This window comes from Girardinichthys multiradiatus, chromosome 5 (genome assembly GCF_021462225.1).
Source record: "Girardinichthys multiradiatus isolate DD_20200921_A chromosome 5, DD_fGirMul_XY1, whole genome shotgun sequence".
Classification (NCBI taxonomy): Eukaryota; Metazoa; Chordata; class Actinopteri; order Cyprinodontiformes; family Goodeidae; genus Girardinichthys; species Girardinichthys multiradiatus.
Genome location: NC_061798.1, coordinates 40,634,266 through 40,651,612, shown reverse-complemented (window position 1 = coordinate 40,651,612; position 17,347 = coordinate 40,634,266). Strand labels below are relative to the sequence as shown.

Genomic DNA, 17,347 nt, shown 5'->3' with positions numbered 1-17,347 from the left:
AAAAGCAGCTTTCTGCCTTCTTGATTAGCTGTAATTGTTTCTGACTGTGTGGGGCGTCCTTACCTCCAGCTTCATCCTGACATCCTCTTTGTTGGTTGATACCTTGTCGAGGTGCTTCGTTGCTGCCTCCACCTGGCTGCAGTAGTGGCCGTACAGTAGAAGCCTGCAGGGAGGCCGAAAATAAAATATTCAAACAAATACATCTGCTGTTTTCCTGATCAGTAGAAACAGTTGGGTATTTGTAGGTGCGGCATACCTTTCTTTGTAGTTTATAAACACCTGGTAAAGATTCTTGGCTCCATGATTTAAAACTGAGTTTCGGACTTCCTCCAGCAAACAGCGATGGGTTTTAGCCAACTCCTGCAAATAAAAAGCACACAGTCAAATGTATACCATATAAACAATCCTTCAAATCTAAGATTTGAGTGGCTGTCTAGATAATCTCCCTTTTTACCTTTATGTTGATGAAGATACTTTCAATGTCGTGAGGGTGAAGAAACCTTTCAAGGGGCTTCATAAAGTGCTGCACAGAACAGGGAAGGTATTCATGAATGTCTGCTCAAAGACATTTTAAACGCCTTATAATGGACTGGCACCTTGTTTGGATCTTACCCAGCATCTCATTTAAAGACAGCAGGTGAAGTGAAATGATGCATGGGTGAAGAAATGTCTGAAAACCTGTATGTCATTGCTATAACTGATGTATTATATGTACAGTTATGTGAAATTCAAGTAATCTAAATTAACAACAAAAACAAAAGAAAAGACCTTTCAAACCTTTCTGTAAATCAAATGAAACATTTCTGTTAAGAAATACATTTGGACAACCCCATATTTATTTCCACTTACAATGGCTAATAATCTCACACTGGCCTATCACATCAGGCCCTCAGACAGAAGGGTATAGCAGTTCATGAGTCTTGTAAGGGGTTTGAAGGGTCAAACCAAGTGGCAACATGCCCAGATCTGGCAGTCCAAGCAAGTTCACCCTGAAACCGGACCGCAAGATGCTAGCAGAAGTGTCCAAAAACCAAATGCCATCGTAAGTTCTTCAGCTAACACTTGATACTATTGATATAAAAGTGCGTGACTGTACATTCAGAAAGAAACTGCACAAGTTTAACTTTCCTTTGCTGTCTAAGAAACACATGAAGGCCAGAGTAATGAGTCTAAATTACAGCATGTGGCACCAGAACAGGACAGAAGAGAACAAGTTTAACATAAACAAAAAACAGCATTCCTAAATAAAGAAACAAAAACAAACTCCTACTCCGAGTGCATTTGTCTTCTGCATAAACACAATTCCTATGTTTAGGTTGATGCATGTTAAGAAAGTGTTGATTTCTAATCTTATGCTGCCTGTTTCTTTGGGTTGTAAATATCACTTTATCTTAACTACTCTTCAAAACAGGAATGATGGGAGAACATGCTATAAATGTAACCCTTAGGTGTGTTGATTTTCATCATGGTGACAAGAAAACAGCTGCTTCCCTAGGTTTGCCTATATCTATAGTCAGGGTACAAATTAAAAAGTTTAAAACAAGTAGAGCTGAGATAAACAAGGCTAGACAAGGATCTGAATTCATCTTGCCACCAAGCACAGTGAGAAGGATGGTAAGACAGGCAAAAAAAATCTCTGGCTACTACGAATTTATTTCAAGACATTTTAGACATCCTTGCCAATGGTGCCAATAAACATGGAGTGAACGTTACATATGTGATTCTGTATGTGTGCGCACCTGTAGGATAGATTCCAGTGTATCAGTGTATTTCTCTTCAGTCTGTCGGATTTCCTGCAGGCAGCACTCTCGCTTGTCAACACCAGTCTTCTGCTGCTGCTTCAACGAGTGCGCAAAAAGTCAAACAAGGCTACACAGTTCTCACTATATGGTTAAATCTGTGTTTTTAGAATAATGTCAATGTGAAATTTTTATGTGTAGAATATTTAAAACAAACAAAAGTTGACTAAAGTGCTTCACAATTTAGCCAAACAGAATATAAATACTAAATCCAACACTACATATGAATTATATGAAAAAAAGACCAATTTAAACAAAAAAGTAAATGTCATAAAATCTATTTAGGATCTCATATTCTGTTCAAGTTAACAGCCAAAGACAATAGACAAGTCTTTAACAGACAGAGTTAAGTGATTCTATGGTCTATGAGCAGTGGAGCTATGTAGAGGTTCCACCACATTTGGGTCACCACAGCTATATTTCCATCATCTATGCATTTTAGTTTGAATCCCTGAAAAAACAAAACTGTCTGGTTGACTGGGGTGCTCTTAAATATGCCTAATATAGCTCCAAACAAATGAATCACAATTTTATTTTTTTAAACATGATCACCCGATCACAGAATATTTGTTATTATTGTCATCGCTGACCCACAAGTGTTGGAAAATACTTTACTTAAAAGTTAAAAACAAATAGAAAAATAATAAGGGAAACATATATAAACTTTGTCAAAATCTTTTATGTACTTCAGACTGTTGTATAAATATATAAGTCAAAACCTTTCAATTACTTTTCAGTGTCATACACAATGAGGGCAACACAAAGTGCTTCACATAAGATAAAACCAACAAGGAAATAGGAATAATGTGCTAAGGGCTGAGCATCAGGATAAAATAACACCAACAAACAAACAAAAAGTTAAATGCAAAGCAATGTGCCATTAACATAGGAGATGTTAGTTTGATGGACTGAGGAAACATAACTGTGGTGATGAAGAGGAGACACCTAAATTAATTCTATAGAAAGAACTAAACATAATTTACTTGACTGCATGATTCTTCTAAATTTGAAAACAATACATTTTTATCACCATTTGAAGCCTCTATCTTTAAGTTGTGTAAGACCACAACGCAGGGCCTGAAATTTCTCCTGCTTTGTGAGGCCCTCAGTCAAACCAGTGTTTGATGTGATCCATGAACAGATGGTAGGGTAAACCTGACTCATTTCTAAAGTTCAAAATGACAAATGTCAAAGCCCTGCAGAGTTTCTAGGTTATCAGAGGCTTCCGTCTGTTTGGGGAACAGTGTTTGCGTGAAGCACTCACAGTTTCAGGCTGCTCGTCTGTCCTCATCAAGTCTTCATAGATCTCATCCCCTTCATTATCTTCATCCTCCACAAAATCGTACAAGTCGTCATCCTCATCCACTGTGTCACTGACAGACATCACGCAAACATCATGTTATCGCCTTTAATTTGTCTATATTAATATTAGTGTGGAGCTCATGCATCAGTAGGCTACAACTTTTAAAGGTAATTAGAGATAATGTGATGGGAGGCTGTTTAAATGCTATTAATGTGATTTCAGGAAAACCTTGTAATTATTTAAGAGCTTTCAAAATGAAAGCTCTGTCTTTTTCTACTTTAGATAATTTCACTTCTCTGTTTTAAATCAGCGTAGATTTACTTGCATGGTAGAATTACTAAACTAAAAGTATTCTCACATAAAATGTGTAAAAAACTTAATGACGTAATATTTTTTTGTATATTTGTGTTTAAACCTATTTGCCAATAAATGTAAAAGTTGAAGCAGTTCATAGGTAATTACAGAAAAATACATTTTTGTTTTCGTGAAGACTAAAAATTTATCATTTCTGAGGAAAAAGACTTACTCTATCTGGTCAGAGAGGCCGCTGTAGATCTCATCATCAGGAGCGGATCCTTCCAAAGGAAAAGGCCTGGCAGAGAGAAAAATATACTTGAATGCTGTTTTACTGCTGTGCAACAGACTAACCATGGAGACAAAATGTAATTATAGGTTTTATGTTTCAGTTGCTTTTACCGCCAACTCTAACCATAACGTCTATTTGTATGAAGACATGGATTTTCTTGGTAGAATAGTAAAAAACTATTACCCTGCAAATGTAAGAATATTTACATGCTAGGAAGAAGTAAGACTGTTGAAAAAGTGAAAATCAGAATGAGAATGAAGGCTAAAGGGGGTGAATGTACAGAGACGGGTTTCTGTAGTACAGTAAAGGATAGATGTCCAGTCTAATTGTTATGGTTGGCGTAATAATGCCAGTCAGGGAAAAATGTCTGCAGTGTTTTTATGTCTAAAAAAGTCTAAACTTGTTATGATCTGCCTCTGTTGAGTTTGAGTTCCTTCTCTGTTTTCTCTACTTCTGTTGCTGTTATTTCAGTTCATTCATCTTTATTAGAACCATAATTCATACTTGTGGCTACATTACTTTATTGTATTCCTGTGTTAGATGTTTTAGCTTGTATTTACTTGTAGATCTGTCCCCCCTGTTATGTTATTTTGTTTGTTGCATTTTCTATTTATTTCTGTTCACTTAGATGATGTTGTTATTCCCCTTGTATTGCCTGCTCATCTATGTTAATTAGCCACCCTCCATCAGTTGCCTGCTATCTCTCCCTCACCAGCTGCTCCTGATCTCCCCCTGATTAGCTACCAGTGTTCATTGGTCCATTCTCCACCCTACCTCAGTACTTATACTCTCTGGTTTTCATTGTTCTTTACTGATTCCTCCTGTTTGCTGTCTGCTCCATGTCCGCTGACTCCACGAACCTGCCTGTGTCTCAGTGCCTGGTCTCCCTGTAAGTTTATTTATTATTAAACCTTTTCATCTCCTACTACGCTCTGCAATTGAGTCCTTCCTCAGTTTCTCATTTAGGGTTTGTGACCTGTATCCAGTAACATTGTACCATATTCGTGAAAATTAGTTTATTTCATAAACATCTGTAAAATATTCAGTAACTTCAACAGGTTACAGAACATGCCATTTGCATCCCAAAAGCATCAGCTATACAATAAGATGGACGGATGAAAAGAAATAGAATCAAAGTTTCCTGGCAGCCCAGCCAAATTCAGCGCTTTAGCTTGGCTGAAATGACAAGGTGTGACTTTAATAAATTTATGCAAATGAATTGTGGAAATTAAAGCCAATACTTCAATATGAAACACAGATAAATAGATGCTATCCATCCATCCATCCATCCATGCAAAGATCAGTAAAAGGACAGCTTCAGTGTTGAACTAAATTCCCTCTTTGCCTTCATAACTGGTAGCAGTGCCCTAATAACTGCAGACAAAACCCTGATCTGTCTGTCCATCTCTGGCTCCTTCCAGCCATCTGTTGTAAAATGCAGGCCAAGATAATTAAACTCCTAAAACTCTGTTTGTTAGAGACTTTTAGTTTAAAAGCACACAAGTACGTGTGAGCTTTTTTCACCGTAAAGATGAATTCACGTGATGGTGAGCTGCCAACACAACAATCCCTTGTTTGATTGGTAATTGTTCTAGTCCTTAGTTCACTTAAACCCTTTATTTAAATGTGCATTTTTCTCTTCAGAATCCAATAAATGCATTTGGAGAACATCTTACACAAGTTTAGGTCGTCATTGTTAGACGAGAAAGCCAGAATTGAAGCCTTCACTCTAATTCAGAATCAGCTTTATTGCCAAGTTCGTGCATACAAACAAGGAATTTGACTCCGGTACACTTTGCTCTTTTGTTTGGTTTTTGCATTACAGAATATACAAATTTACAATTTACAATGTACAATATACACATATCTAATACAAAAGGTGCATTTGCAACATCTGTATGCTGTTGTTCTGTACTCTATTGAATGTTCAACAAAGAAACAGCCTGGGGGAAGAAACTGTCTCTGTGGCGGCTGGTTTTAGTAAACAGTGCTCTGTAGCGGCGGCCTGAAGGTAAAGCTCTGAACAGTTTATGTGCAGGGTGTGTGGGGTCTGCAGAAATTTTAGCAACTCTTTTCCTGACCCTAGACCTGTATAAGTCCTGGATGGAGGGAAGGTCAGCCCTGATTATTCTCTCTGCAGTCCTGATTCATCACAAAGATATTCAAAAAGGTTGAGGTCAGGACTCTGTGCAGGCCATGGAATGATTGTAACACTGGAATTTATTGATCTAGTGGTGTGACTCAATGTGTTTTCATATAGTGTATATAAAATATAATATAAATGTGAAATTAATTTTTAAAATGCTGTATGCCAAAAACAAACACTTCAAACAGCCTCATATCTTTTACAGTTACATTAAATGTTAAAAGTTTCACACCAGTATGACACACACAGTCACAAATTTACTCACTGAAGTCCTCGTTGTAGAGCAATGTGTGAATGGGACAGAATGGACAAAGTGTTCATGACCTGTAATTTAAAAAACAAAACAAAAACATCATAATGTTGCATAAAGACAGAAAGAGACAGAACGGTTTGAGTAAAGCTGTTGAACACATTTCAAGCCAACGCTGAATAATTTAGTTTCAACCTAGCTTCACTCTTCTTAAAGGCGGTATCAGGATGAGTAATCTAAGATTACCCGTTTCAAGAGAGATGTGGTTACAGCTTCTGAGATACAGACACAGTGGTCGATATTAGACTGACTTATTTCTGGTCAGGACATCTATATGAGAACTAAATGGTTTTATGAGCTTCATGCTACACATTTGAAATCTTTAGAAATGCTTTTAAAAAAATGAAATTATTGACATTATTTTGGTTCAATGTTACCATTAAATTTCACAACTGCAGCTCTTCTCTTTCAGTGATGCCCGTTTTAGTTTAACAGCACCAAGTGAGAAGATTCCCTGTCAAACCAGAAAGTTTGTTTCGCAGTCAGCAACTTTTGAGAGTTTCAGTTTGATGTCTGCTTTCATTCAAGGCAGAAAGAGGATGAAACATTTTTAGAGAAGTAAATATTTGAATGAACTGCTTTCTATCGGATCACTATTTTATAAAGAAATCTCTGTAGATTGGTCTGTAGACTGGTTTCACAAAGGTGAGACCAGTTTGTTCAACATGCTTCAGAAAACAGAAAAACAACTTTTTTTGCTTTTCTCATCCAGGAACAGATCTGGATATGGACTTTATAGCAACTATTTGATTAACGGTTCTCTCTGCATGTGATATGATACAGGTGCAGGTCAACAAATTAGAGTTGACTGAAAAGATGATTTATTTCAGTATCCAAAAACACAAATATTATCTAATTTATAACACACGGGAATATATATTTCAAGCATTTATTTCTGTTAATATTAAGAATCATGGTTTAAAGCTAGAGGAAACCACTCAAAATCCAGTTTCTCACATAACTGGAAAGTTATATAGAACCAATATAAAAATGTTAATTTATGGTCTACATTATCTTGGGGAAGAGCGCTGACTTAAAGGCTGTCCAGTAGACAATCTTTAACACCTTCCACAAGGAGGGTAAAATATTAAATAAAGCTAGCTTTTCACTGAATGCTGTATTAAACCATATTTATGGGAGGTTCAGTGGAAAGAAAATGGGTAGTAGAAAAATAGGCTGATGTCACTGGAATAACCACAGTCTTCAGAGAATTGTGAAGCAAAACCCACTCAAGAATTTTGTGGAGATTCACAAGGACTTCAACTCAAGAATCAGCACACTTCAACATTTCCGGGTTGTCGAATGCAATTGTTTTATTCCTTGTGTTGGTTTAGGACTCGACCGTACAGCAGACACTTAAACAACAAACATCTGCGGCATCTTACCTGGGCTAAGGGAAAAAAAAGACTGGACTGTTGAAACTAATTTTGTTTCTCATTTGGTAATCAACTATAAAACAGAGTATGGAGTAAGAGTCGAGAGGAGAAAAAATCAAGCTGATTCAGGCTCAGTGTAAAGTTTCCACAGTCAAAGATTTGTTGGCCATGTCATCTGCTGGTGTTGGTCCATGGGTTTTATCAAATCAATCAAGTCATTGCAGCCATCTTCTAAGGATATCTTAGAGCACTTAATGCATCTCTCTGCTGACAAGCTTTATGGAGATGCTGATTTCATTATCTAGCAGAACTTGATACCAGCCCACACTCCCAAAGGTACTGCTTTCATGACCATGGCATCACTGTACTGAAGTGACGAGCAAACTGTCCTGACCAATAGCCCCATAGAGAATCTATAGAGTTTTTGCCAAGACGTAGAAGAGACACCAGAGCCAACAATGGAAGCTAATTGAAGGCTGCCATTAAAGCAACCTGGACTTCATTAACACCTCCATAGAATAAGGGTCTGACATCCTCCAAGCTATGCTGCATTGCTACAGTAATTCATGCTAAAGAACCCCAGACCAAGTATGAAGTGAATATACTGTACAAGACATGGACATCTCTTCAAGAAAGCTGACATTTCTGTATTCATTTTTATTGAACTTGTGGAACAATTGAAATTTCAGTGAAAATTAATTTGGGGATTTTGTCAGTTGTAAACCATAACCATCAAAATGATCAGATGTAAACTTTTTAAATCTACCACTATGTCCAGAGTGAATCTATATAGTAAAATATGTTTCCCTTGTTAGAAAAAATTATTGATATAAAGGAACCTTTCCATGATATTCTGATTTATCGACAAACTAACAGCAAAATGAATTCAGTACAGGTAATTTATTCATAATACATCCTGTAAATTATTTTGTTCAATACTTTAAATTATATGAAAATGCTGAAATACTTTATCCACTGGTATAAATTCTAGTGTACACCCTGCCTTACTGCATGGCGGAAAGTAGCAAAATGAAACAAGATCAGTGACAGTAATAGACTAATAAAAAGGACCCAAGAGACCAGGCTCCAGTACCCCTTTGACTCATTTTGTTATTGAAGGCAGAACTTCCTCATTTACACTTAAGTCACAAGGGTGCCCATTTCTGAACCCCTGCCTTTTTTGACACTCTAAACTACTGCAACAACACAGAAAATGAAAGAGGGTTGCGAAACACAGAAGTCACACTCACTCAGCCCTTTCAAATAATAAAATTACCAAGGTGCTTCCTGTTGGAGCTGTGTGGGTAATCTGCAAGCTGCAGTAACTAGTCCAGAATGTGCTCATGGCTTTGGCTTCTGCTCTGACATCAGTATACATTCTCCTTTTATTGCAGGGACTATAAATGTTAGGACTGCATTATTACAACAAAACTCAGATCATTCGCAGTTTAATATATTGAATGTTTTCGTTCAGAAATATTGTTTTTGTTTTTTTTTAGTGTCAGCTATTTTGTTTGGATTATTATTTAGATTTTTTGAAATAAATGGGCCGTATGTACTTCAAGGTGGCATCAGCTTTTCTTAAATGAACCCGACTATAAAGACGATTTAGGGAATTCATTGGATGCAGAGGTCAGGTTGTAAATGCTAAGTTGACATAATTAGTATGCTAATTGCTAACGTCATGATTAATACATTCTTTTTATAATTGTTTTTTAGATTTTTTTACTTCATTTGTCCATGTAAATTTTCTTTAAGTTTAACTTCTCTCTTTCAACAGAGATCTGGTCACAAAGATAATGAAACATAAAACAAATCAAACAGAACAATATTTTAACAGATACAAAAGAACTAAAGCTAATATTGAGCAGTTAACATTGAGCATTAGCACAACTTTTAAAACTTTGTTTAGTAAGATCTAAATAAGTGAGAACTTGTTCATGTCCGGACTGTCAACTTAATTCACAACGTTTAAGCGGTGAACTATAAACAGTTTTAACCTGTGTGAAATGACCTAATCGTTATAAGGGATGTACCTGAACAGCAATGACTGATGGGAAGCAAGATTATTGCAGAGGGATTTATCTGTAAAATAACTTCGATTCTTCAGACTTTGAGGTAATTTCCACTTGGCCTCATTTCACATCAGAGAAGCAGGATTTTGTACATATGTGTTTTCGTATTTATCTGGAGTACTTGTAATGTTAACTATATTATTTAGGCTATCCAGCTGTTTCAAGTTTTAAATAAAAATTGACCCATTTTGGTCATCCTTTCATCATTTATTTTTTTAATTAAATTGTGGCACTTTGGAGCCTTGCCAAGGTCCAGATGTTTCTGAAGATAGAAAGCTATACCAATATATTCTGATAAATAAAAAGGTATTTGTGTCCTATAAGACACAGATAGAAGAAGTGTGTTCATACCTTTCCAAAGTCTCTCACGTCGAACAGTTCAAAGGCTTCAAAAAGGTCATTCTTCTTGAGATAAAACTTCTCTTGACAGACTGCCAGGAAGGTCCGGATATTTTTCAGGCACAGAAACTAAAAAGAAATAAAAACACAAACATCACTATAAATAACTCTGAAGTTAGTAACTCAGTTTATAGACTTTTTTATTAAGTTGTATTTCTTTTCCAACAACTTCACATCACTTGAAACATCTGATTCTAGTTAGTCACAACATTTTAAGAGAAAATCAACTTTTAGACTGATGTGCAGAAATTATTTAATTACCAGTCTTATATTCTAGCCTATTAATTACGAGATTCAAAATTCATGAGTAATTACATAAAGTAAAACTATAAATGTTATTTCCAGCCACACCATAAATAAATCTACTGTCTTCCATCTTATCATAACATGGTAGAGGGGGGCCTGGTGCCCATTCTCCAACGATCGTTGGATGAGAGGCAGAGCAGAGCAATAGCAATCCAACAGCATTAGCTAACCTCAATACAGCCAGAATGAAAAGGAGATGATATAATGGAAATGTGCAATTATTATAAAAATGTGTGTATGTGTTTTAATTTGATCTTTTTAACAAACTGCTTCTATTTTTCTATTTTACATAAATTATGACAGACCAGACAGCTTTTTTCTCAATTTCCTTGTACTTGTGACAATGACAATGAAAGATTTTCTGATTCTGAGTACACCTCAGGTAGATCATAGCCAGTCCATCACAGGGCAAAACAGAGACACACAGGACAAACAACCATGCACGCACATACCCAGACTTAAGGGCAACTCTTAACCTAACACTAATCTTTCTGGACTATGGGAGGAACCCAGAGGACCCAGAGAGAACATGCAAACCTCATGCAGAAAGAACCCAAGGTTTGGATCCAAACCCAGGACCTTCCTGCTGCAAGGCAACAGTGCTAACAACTGCAGCACAATGCAGCCCACATAAATAGATCAATATTATCTAATTAAAAACAGGGACGGATACAAACATGGGTAAAGCCAAAAAAGCTAACAGGATGATTTCCTAAATATGCAAAATTAAAAAAAACTCTTTAAATATTAAAATAGTGTGACAGTTTTTTGATATACTAGAACAGATGTCTTATGCTGTATCATATTTTTGTAAATCTGAAACAATTTCCCAAAACTAATGAATGTATTTTTAATAGCAAGCAACTTTTCCAATGTATAATTGATTAAAACTGCATTTAAAAACAAAAAATAAAAAAGGCAAAGATTTTGAGTCTTTGCTGATTTATTTGTGCATTTAGAAAATAAAAGCAAATTTTTAGACTAATAGCTCATTTATATTAACCTTACTTTTAATTTACTTTTGTTTTAGTTTGGAAATTTGAGGATCCGTATTTTTACAGTGGGTAATGTAAGATTTCAACAGGTGAAGAGTCCATGATGCTTGTTGATCATTGTTGATAGTAAAAATGTTTTATTTTGTTGGTCTGATGTAATATTCTAATCTTAAATGTTGTGTTTTCTTTAACTGTAAGCACAAAATCTTAATCCTAATCCTAATAATTAACAGAAATAAAGGCTTGAAAAGGTTTGTGTGCAGTTAATCTATATAAAGTTTTACCTAATGAGCTATGTTACTGAAATAAATGACCTTTTAAACAGTATTCTGATCTACTGAATGGGTCTGTATATTGCTGTAAATCATAGAGAATCAAGTCTGGCTTTTCACTCTGAAACAATCGATGATCTCCAGGGACACGGAGCTGCCTATGAGATAGCTCGTTTCTTTAAAATATGTCAAAGTACTCTGAATCAATAGTACTTTCACACATATATAGATTCCTTTAGTAGATCATCAGAAGGTGACTTTAGCACATGCTGTTAACACTAGCCTCCAAGCCTCTATTTTTCCCCTTGTCTGGCATGAATTTTCCTCAAAGAAATTAACTAATTTGATCATCGTGTAACACTTAATGCTGTACTTTATGAATCACCCTTGCTTTAAAAATGAACCCTTTGGCACTGATTCTATAATAGTTTAACTTCTCTCCTCTATTTTTTTGTGTGTCTTGTATAACATTAATCACTGGAGACACTTAATGTATGCTCCTTTTAACAAGGGACCCAAATGTTTATTTGAAAACATCAAATTTGTTTTGTAAAGTTGGATCTTGTAGACAGAACGGGTCACATACGTTCGAACAGAAATGCATTAAAATAAAGAAGTATCTCAGGCTAAAGAAGGGTGTCAGAGAAGAATAACTGAAGCCAAAATACAGCAACAAGAGAAACCACACGAAGCAGAGTTTATGTGATACGGTGGTCAGACATTTGCTGTTTCATGTAACTTCCTGAGCCTGCTGCTCTCCCTCAGTCTGTCTGTCTTCCTGGCAGTTTCTCTCTCTGTCTGTCTTGTCTGTTTGTCTCTCTGTGTCTCTATCATGCTACTGCTGCACAGCTAAATGCAGAACTCTAATTTGAGAAAAGGGGAAACATTAACTTCTTGCTGCTGTACACATCACACAGGAGTATAATCCAGCGCAAAAGCTGTAGATTTGTCCATGCAACAGTCGCTCAGAACACAGTAATTATTGGTCCAAGAGCAGGAGGAATATCCTCAGCTTGTGTAATCTCATCATGTGAGCCAATGTGCTGAGTACACACCAGAGTGGACTCTCAGCCTTCTGTTAATTATCAGATATTTCTCAAACAAATATGACCTCACAGGATTTCCCAGAGTTTCACTTGCACATTGCTGGTCAAGTAAAGTCACAACCACACATACCTACATTTAGATGCACACAAGTGTTCGGAAATGCTGTGTTAAATCCTGTCAGATACAGCATCAGGACTTTCCTTAAGACGCTTAGTTCCAATACATGACAGCAACTCTGTGTCATTGTCTATTTTAATGTGCCCAAGCCATCAAGTTTTCATCTCATATTGGCCTCTTTGCTAATTATGTCTGTCATCGCATGTACATCCTGTGGCAACAGCGCATTTTCAAAGTACTGACCTTCTCATACTATTAGAATCCAGTCCAACACAACTTGAGACCAGATCTGTTCTCACAGATCTTTTTAAGGACATGTCATTTTGGTCTGGCTGGCAGTTTTTTCTTTTCACATTACTGACCCTTATAGAATATTTATGTATGCTCATTGAATGATTTAGAAGACTATATAGCAGCTAAAGGAGATCACACTCTGTAAGCTTTAAGCTACCCTGGTCCAAAATTTAACAAAATCAAACTTTAAAAGCCACAGATCACTAAACTTCATTATATTTAATCAGAATTCAATCATGTAGTAGAACATATGCTCTAATATATTTATTTATTAGCCAGAAGTAGATGTCAAACAATAGTAACACTTAGTTCAGAGCAAACCTTCATGGCTAACCACGTTAGCTTTCGAAGTGGCTGAGCGCAGTTTTTGTCATATTTCAGTGTAACAGTGTATGAATAACTTTTTGACATATATCTGTATCTTAACTCTGAAAACCGTTTGAACCAAAAACAGTGAAATCCTTGATGGAGCATTCATCATTTTATGTTAACTTCCATATGAAAATTCATAATTCAGAAGCAGATTCATAAGTTGTCAGATGCAGTTGCAGGGTTTCTGCAAGGTTAAAGAAGTAATGAAATGTCAAAAATTTTAACATCTCAATTACATTATTATTATTACTATTATTATTTAATCATACAATGCTTACACTGCCCTCTCCCCATTGACAACAAATGCAACGAAGTAATAGAAAACGTATTCGGGGACAAACTGAAAGATTTTTTGAGAGTGATTATGACTCTCCCCCTGGCTGTGCCACACCAAACAGTGAGCTGTTGATGCCCCAGTGATCCCCAATATCAAAAGCTACTGCCTGTGGAAAAAACTACAATGTCCAGACACTCCCACTCCCCTGCAAAAGCCTAATCGGATTTTAGCTCCTGTTTTTTTGTGGTGTGTTTAGCCTTCTGGATAACTAGCATTACGTTGTTGTTTTTTTAAATTTTTTTATGAGGCATTAGAAAGGCAAGATTAGTTTCAATAGTTCATGTAGGATTTAAATTAAAAACAATCCTAAAATGTTCCATAAATCAAATGTAAAATATATTTATGGTATTTAAACCTCACACAAGAAAATTTCATATAATACCAAGTGCCGACTTTAGTCTTTTCTCGTAGCAAATCCACAATAAATATTGCATTACCCTACTGATTAAAAAAAAAAAAAAACATTCCTAAACAAGAGCTCACAATAAACTCTTATTGTGGAGGTCTACCAGAATTGGTTATCTTGTGTGTCCCCACATAATCTAGTGTTTAGAATTTAAAGCTTCAAAAACAATAATTGTGCTCGGAACGTTCAGCTGATTGATCATAAATTGTAAATGTAAAAATCCCCTTTTTTTTCTGTGATGTGATCAAATTAGCCACTTGGCAGGCATTATGAAAATGTGCTACTTGATGATGTAGATCAATAAAGGGAGAAACGTCTAAAGTTCAAGTTCAGAGCTTGAACTGTAGACTTTTTGGATCATTTACTTGATGAAATTTGTTGGGGTTTTTTTGGAACATCATGTCTTTCTTTCTGTTTCCCTTCAGTTTTCCCTCAATATCACTATCATCTCTACAACAACTGTATCCAGAGCAGGAAAGATAATGCAAATTTTTCTTAACATACTGCCTTTGGGCTTCAGTGATGCATGCTGGATGAGTGGCAGCTATGGAAACCACTAATGCAAATGGAGCAGGAAAGGATTTGTGTGATTCACCTGTGACATCTGTGGTCGCAAGTTGATCTCTTTCAGGTTGACGGCCTGAGGCAGCATGTTGTTGAGCAGCTGGCAGAGCAATACACCATCTCTAAGAGCCTGGGCCAGGTCACACACCTGAGGACATCGACCACACACATACACACACACAAATTTTAACCTAGAAGCAAATAGATGGGGGTGTACAGTTGTGTGCAGGTGTTTAGGTGTTGGTGACATGCAGCTGATTTACCTGTGCGCCATCCCATGTGACCCGGTGGTTCTCAGGAAGAACACGACAGTCTATCAACCACATCGCACACTGCCTCCACAGCTCCATCTTCGTTTTTGCTATATTTAAGGTACTCACAGATTCACTGACAATACACGCTGCTTGCAAAAGATTAGCTTGACTTTTTTGTTGAGCTTCGATACAGTAAGATTCAATCTTAGTTCATTTAGCAATAAATCGACTGGCGAACAGAAAGCACTGAACTGTCACACATGCACCCATTTCAAAGAAAAAAAGAAATTAGCTGAAAACTACTTGAAAATACTTCCTCTTTTAATTAAATGATGTTGCACAAAAATAAAAACAATCTAGTCCTACCTTTACTAATATCTCCTTAGTTTAATATCTTCTTTCTCGATGTTCACTCCTGAACTTAACTTTCATTATCTCATTTTCAGACTTAGGCGCTCTTGTTCTGCCTTTCTTCCGTGGGTGTTCTGCAGAGCTGCACTGTGTTGAAGGCTTTTAACTTCATCCCGCAACTTCCTTTTTCCTCTGACGCACCCTCAAACACACACGCACACACACAAACACACACACGGACATGCACGCAAAGTTGCTGCTGTTGCTGCGGCAAACTGATAAAAAAAAAAAAAAAACAGTGTGAGCCTGCATGAGAATATGTGTGTAGACTTATTGCAAGCAGCTCATCAGATGCAAAATTACTAAGCGTGCATCTGTTTGTGTAAAATGCAGAAAAGAGGTTTGCCTGCAACAATTTGTAGAGAAGCACCTACACAAATCTTTAACTGCAATTTGTGGTGCCTCTGCAAATTTTAAAAGTATCTCTTTACCAAAGCTTTATTTTAACAATTCAATTCAATTCAAAAATACTTTATTAATCCCAAAGGGAAATTAAATAACGTCATGTTGATGGGTTAGGGTTAGGTGCAGATCTTATTGTTTTAAATAACTTTTAAGTAAATAAAAAAGAATCTTAAGTAGTAAAATATAAATCAGTCATTCATCGGGATAGTTAAAATAGTACACACATGCGCACACAGAGATAGATTATTTTAATTTCAGTCAAAGAAAAAAAAAAAACGAAAACACATTGAGCACATTTTCCGAGTCACAGCTGAGAATCAGACCGTATTCAGAAGTAACAGCTCATGCAAAGACCTTAAGAGCCTCGAAGAAAGAAACTGTGATTTTAGAGGTGCAGTGACGTAGGGCTAAGGTAAGTCCTGAAAGTCCCTATAAGGGATGGGTTAAATGCAGAGGACAAATTTTGTTGTAATGTACATGTGCAATGACCAATAAAGATGATTATTATGATTAATCAGGCACAACATATGTATATTAATTAAAATGTAAATCCATCATGTTTTAAAATTGCATCCAGTTGAAACCAGATTTTTACATACACTGTAAAAAAAAACACATAACTAAATAAAAACTACGATGTTTAACTGTTGAATATGGGGTTCCATTAGTGCCAAAAATATGTATATGTGTCTATGTATATGTATATGTGCTGTGCTCATGTCTATATATGCTGTGTATGTGAGGTGCTTATGTTAAGTGTATATGTTAAGTGCTGATGTCTATGTTAAGTGTATATGTTAGATGTACGTTAGATGCTTATGTTAAGTGTATATGTTAGATGTACGTTAGGTGCTTATGTTAAGTGTATATGTTAGATGTACGTTAGGTGCTTATGTTAAGTGTATATGTTAGATGTACGTTAGATCCTTATGTTAAGTGTATATGTTAGATGTACGTTAGGTGCTTATGTTAAGTGTATATGTTAAATGTACATGTTAGATGTTTCATTATTTTAAGGAACATATTCTTGCAAATAAAGCCTATAGTGACTTTCCCCAACTGTTTTTATTTTATTCCAGTGTCGGGTTGCCGAAGTACAGATATGGTGTCACCTCCATGTTGAAGATCTCTGATGTAGAGCATGGATTTTCATTGAAGATTGCTAGACACAATGGGGTTAAAAAATAAAAGTCCCAGAAATACCTAAAGTAGCTTTACTAGATAAAAGTATCAAAAAAATAAAATACCATTATTAAATAGAGTAATCTTGAAATAAATTGTAAAATAAATCTTAAAAGCATAAATCTGGAAGTGAGTAAATACCTGACAAACTAAAAAAAGATTATTTCTATTATATATTTTGTTTTATTTCATGGGGACATTTATTTATGAATAATTATAATAATATTTCTTTTCATTTTGAATTAAAGAGCTCTCCATATATAATGACTATCCCCATCTGTTTTGTTGGTTTTTTTTTTTTTTTTGCGGGGGGGGGGGGGGGGGGGGGGGGGAGGCTAACATAAGCAACATCTAACATATACACTTAACATAGACATCAGCACCTAACATA

At 36.0% G+C, this 17,347-nt stretch overlaps 1 protein-coding gene across 2 annotated transcripts in view; it reads right to left on the bottom strand.

The window, feature by feature from the left end:
- LOC124869132 (proto-oncogene vav-like) overlaps positions 1 to 15,481 on the bottom strand; it is a 30,320-nt gene extending 14,839 nt beyond the window's left edge. Inside the window, exons 1-11 of one of the 2 annotated variants that reach the window (XM_047366878.1) lie at positions 15,325 to 15,481; positions 14,968 to 15,065; positions 14,736 to 14,852; positions 9,947 to 10,063; positions 6,100 to 6,158; positions 3,629 to 3,694; positions 3,064 to 3,172; positions 1,740 to 1,838; positions 455 to 523; positions 257 to 360; positions 64 to 163 (exon numbers count right to left, since the gene is read on the bottom strand). In XM_047366878.1, coding sequence (XP_047222834.1) covers positions 64 to 163; positions 257 to 360; positions 455 to 523; positions 1,740 to 1,838; positions 3,064 to 3,172; positions 3,629 to 3,694; positions 6,100 to 6,158; positions 9,947 to 10,063; positions 14,736 to 14,852; positions 14,968 to 15,054 — 927 coding nt within the window. In that variant the 5' untranslated portion in view covers positions 15,055 to 15,065; positions 15,325 to 15,481. The remainder of the gene's footprint in view (positions 1 to 63; positions 164 to 256; positions 361 to 454; positions 524 to 1,739; positions 1,839 to 3,063; positions 3,173 to 3,628; positions 3,695 to 6,099; positions 6,159 to 9,946; positions 10,064 to 14,735; positions 14,853 to 14,967; positions 15,066 to 15,324) is intronic. The other variant, XM_047366879.1, reaches the window with a different exon arrangement.
- Positions 15,482 to 17,347: the final 1,866 nt, after the last annotated feature.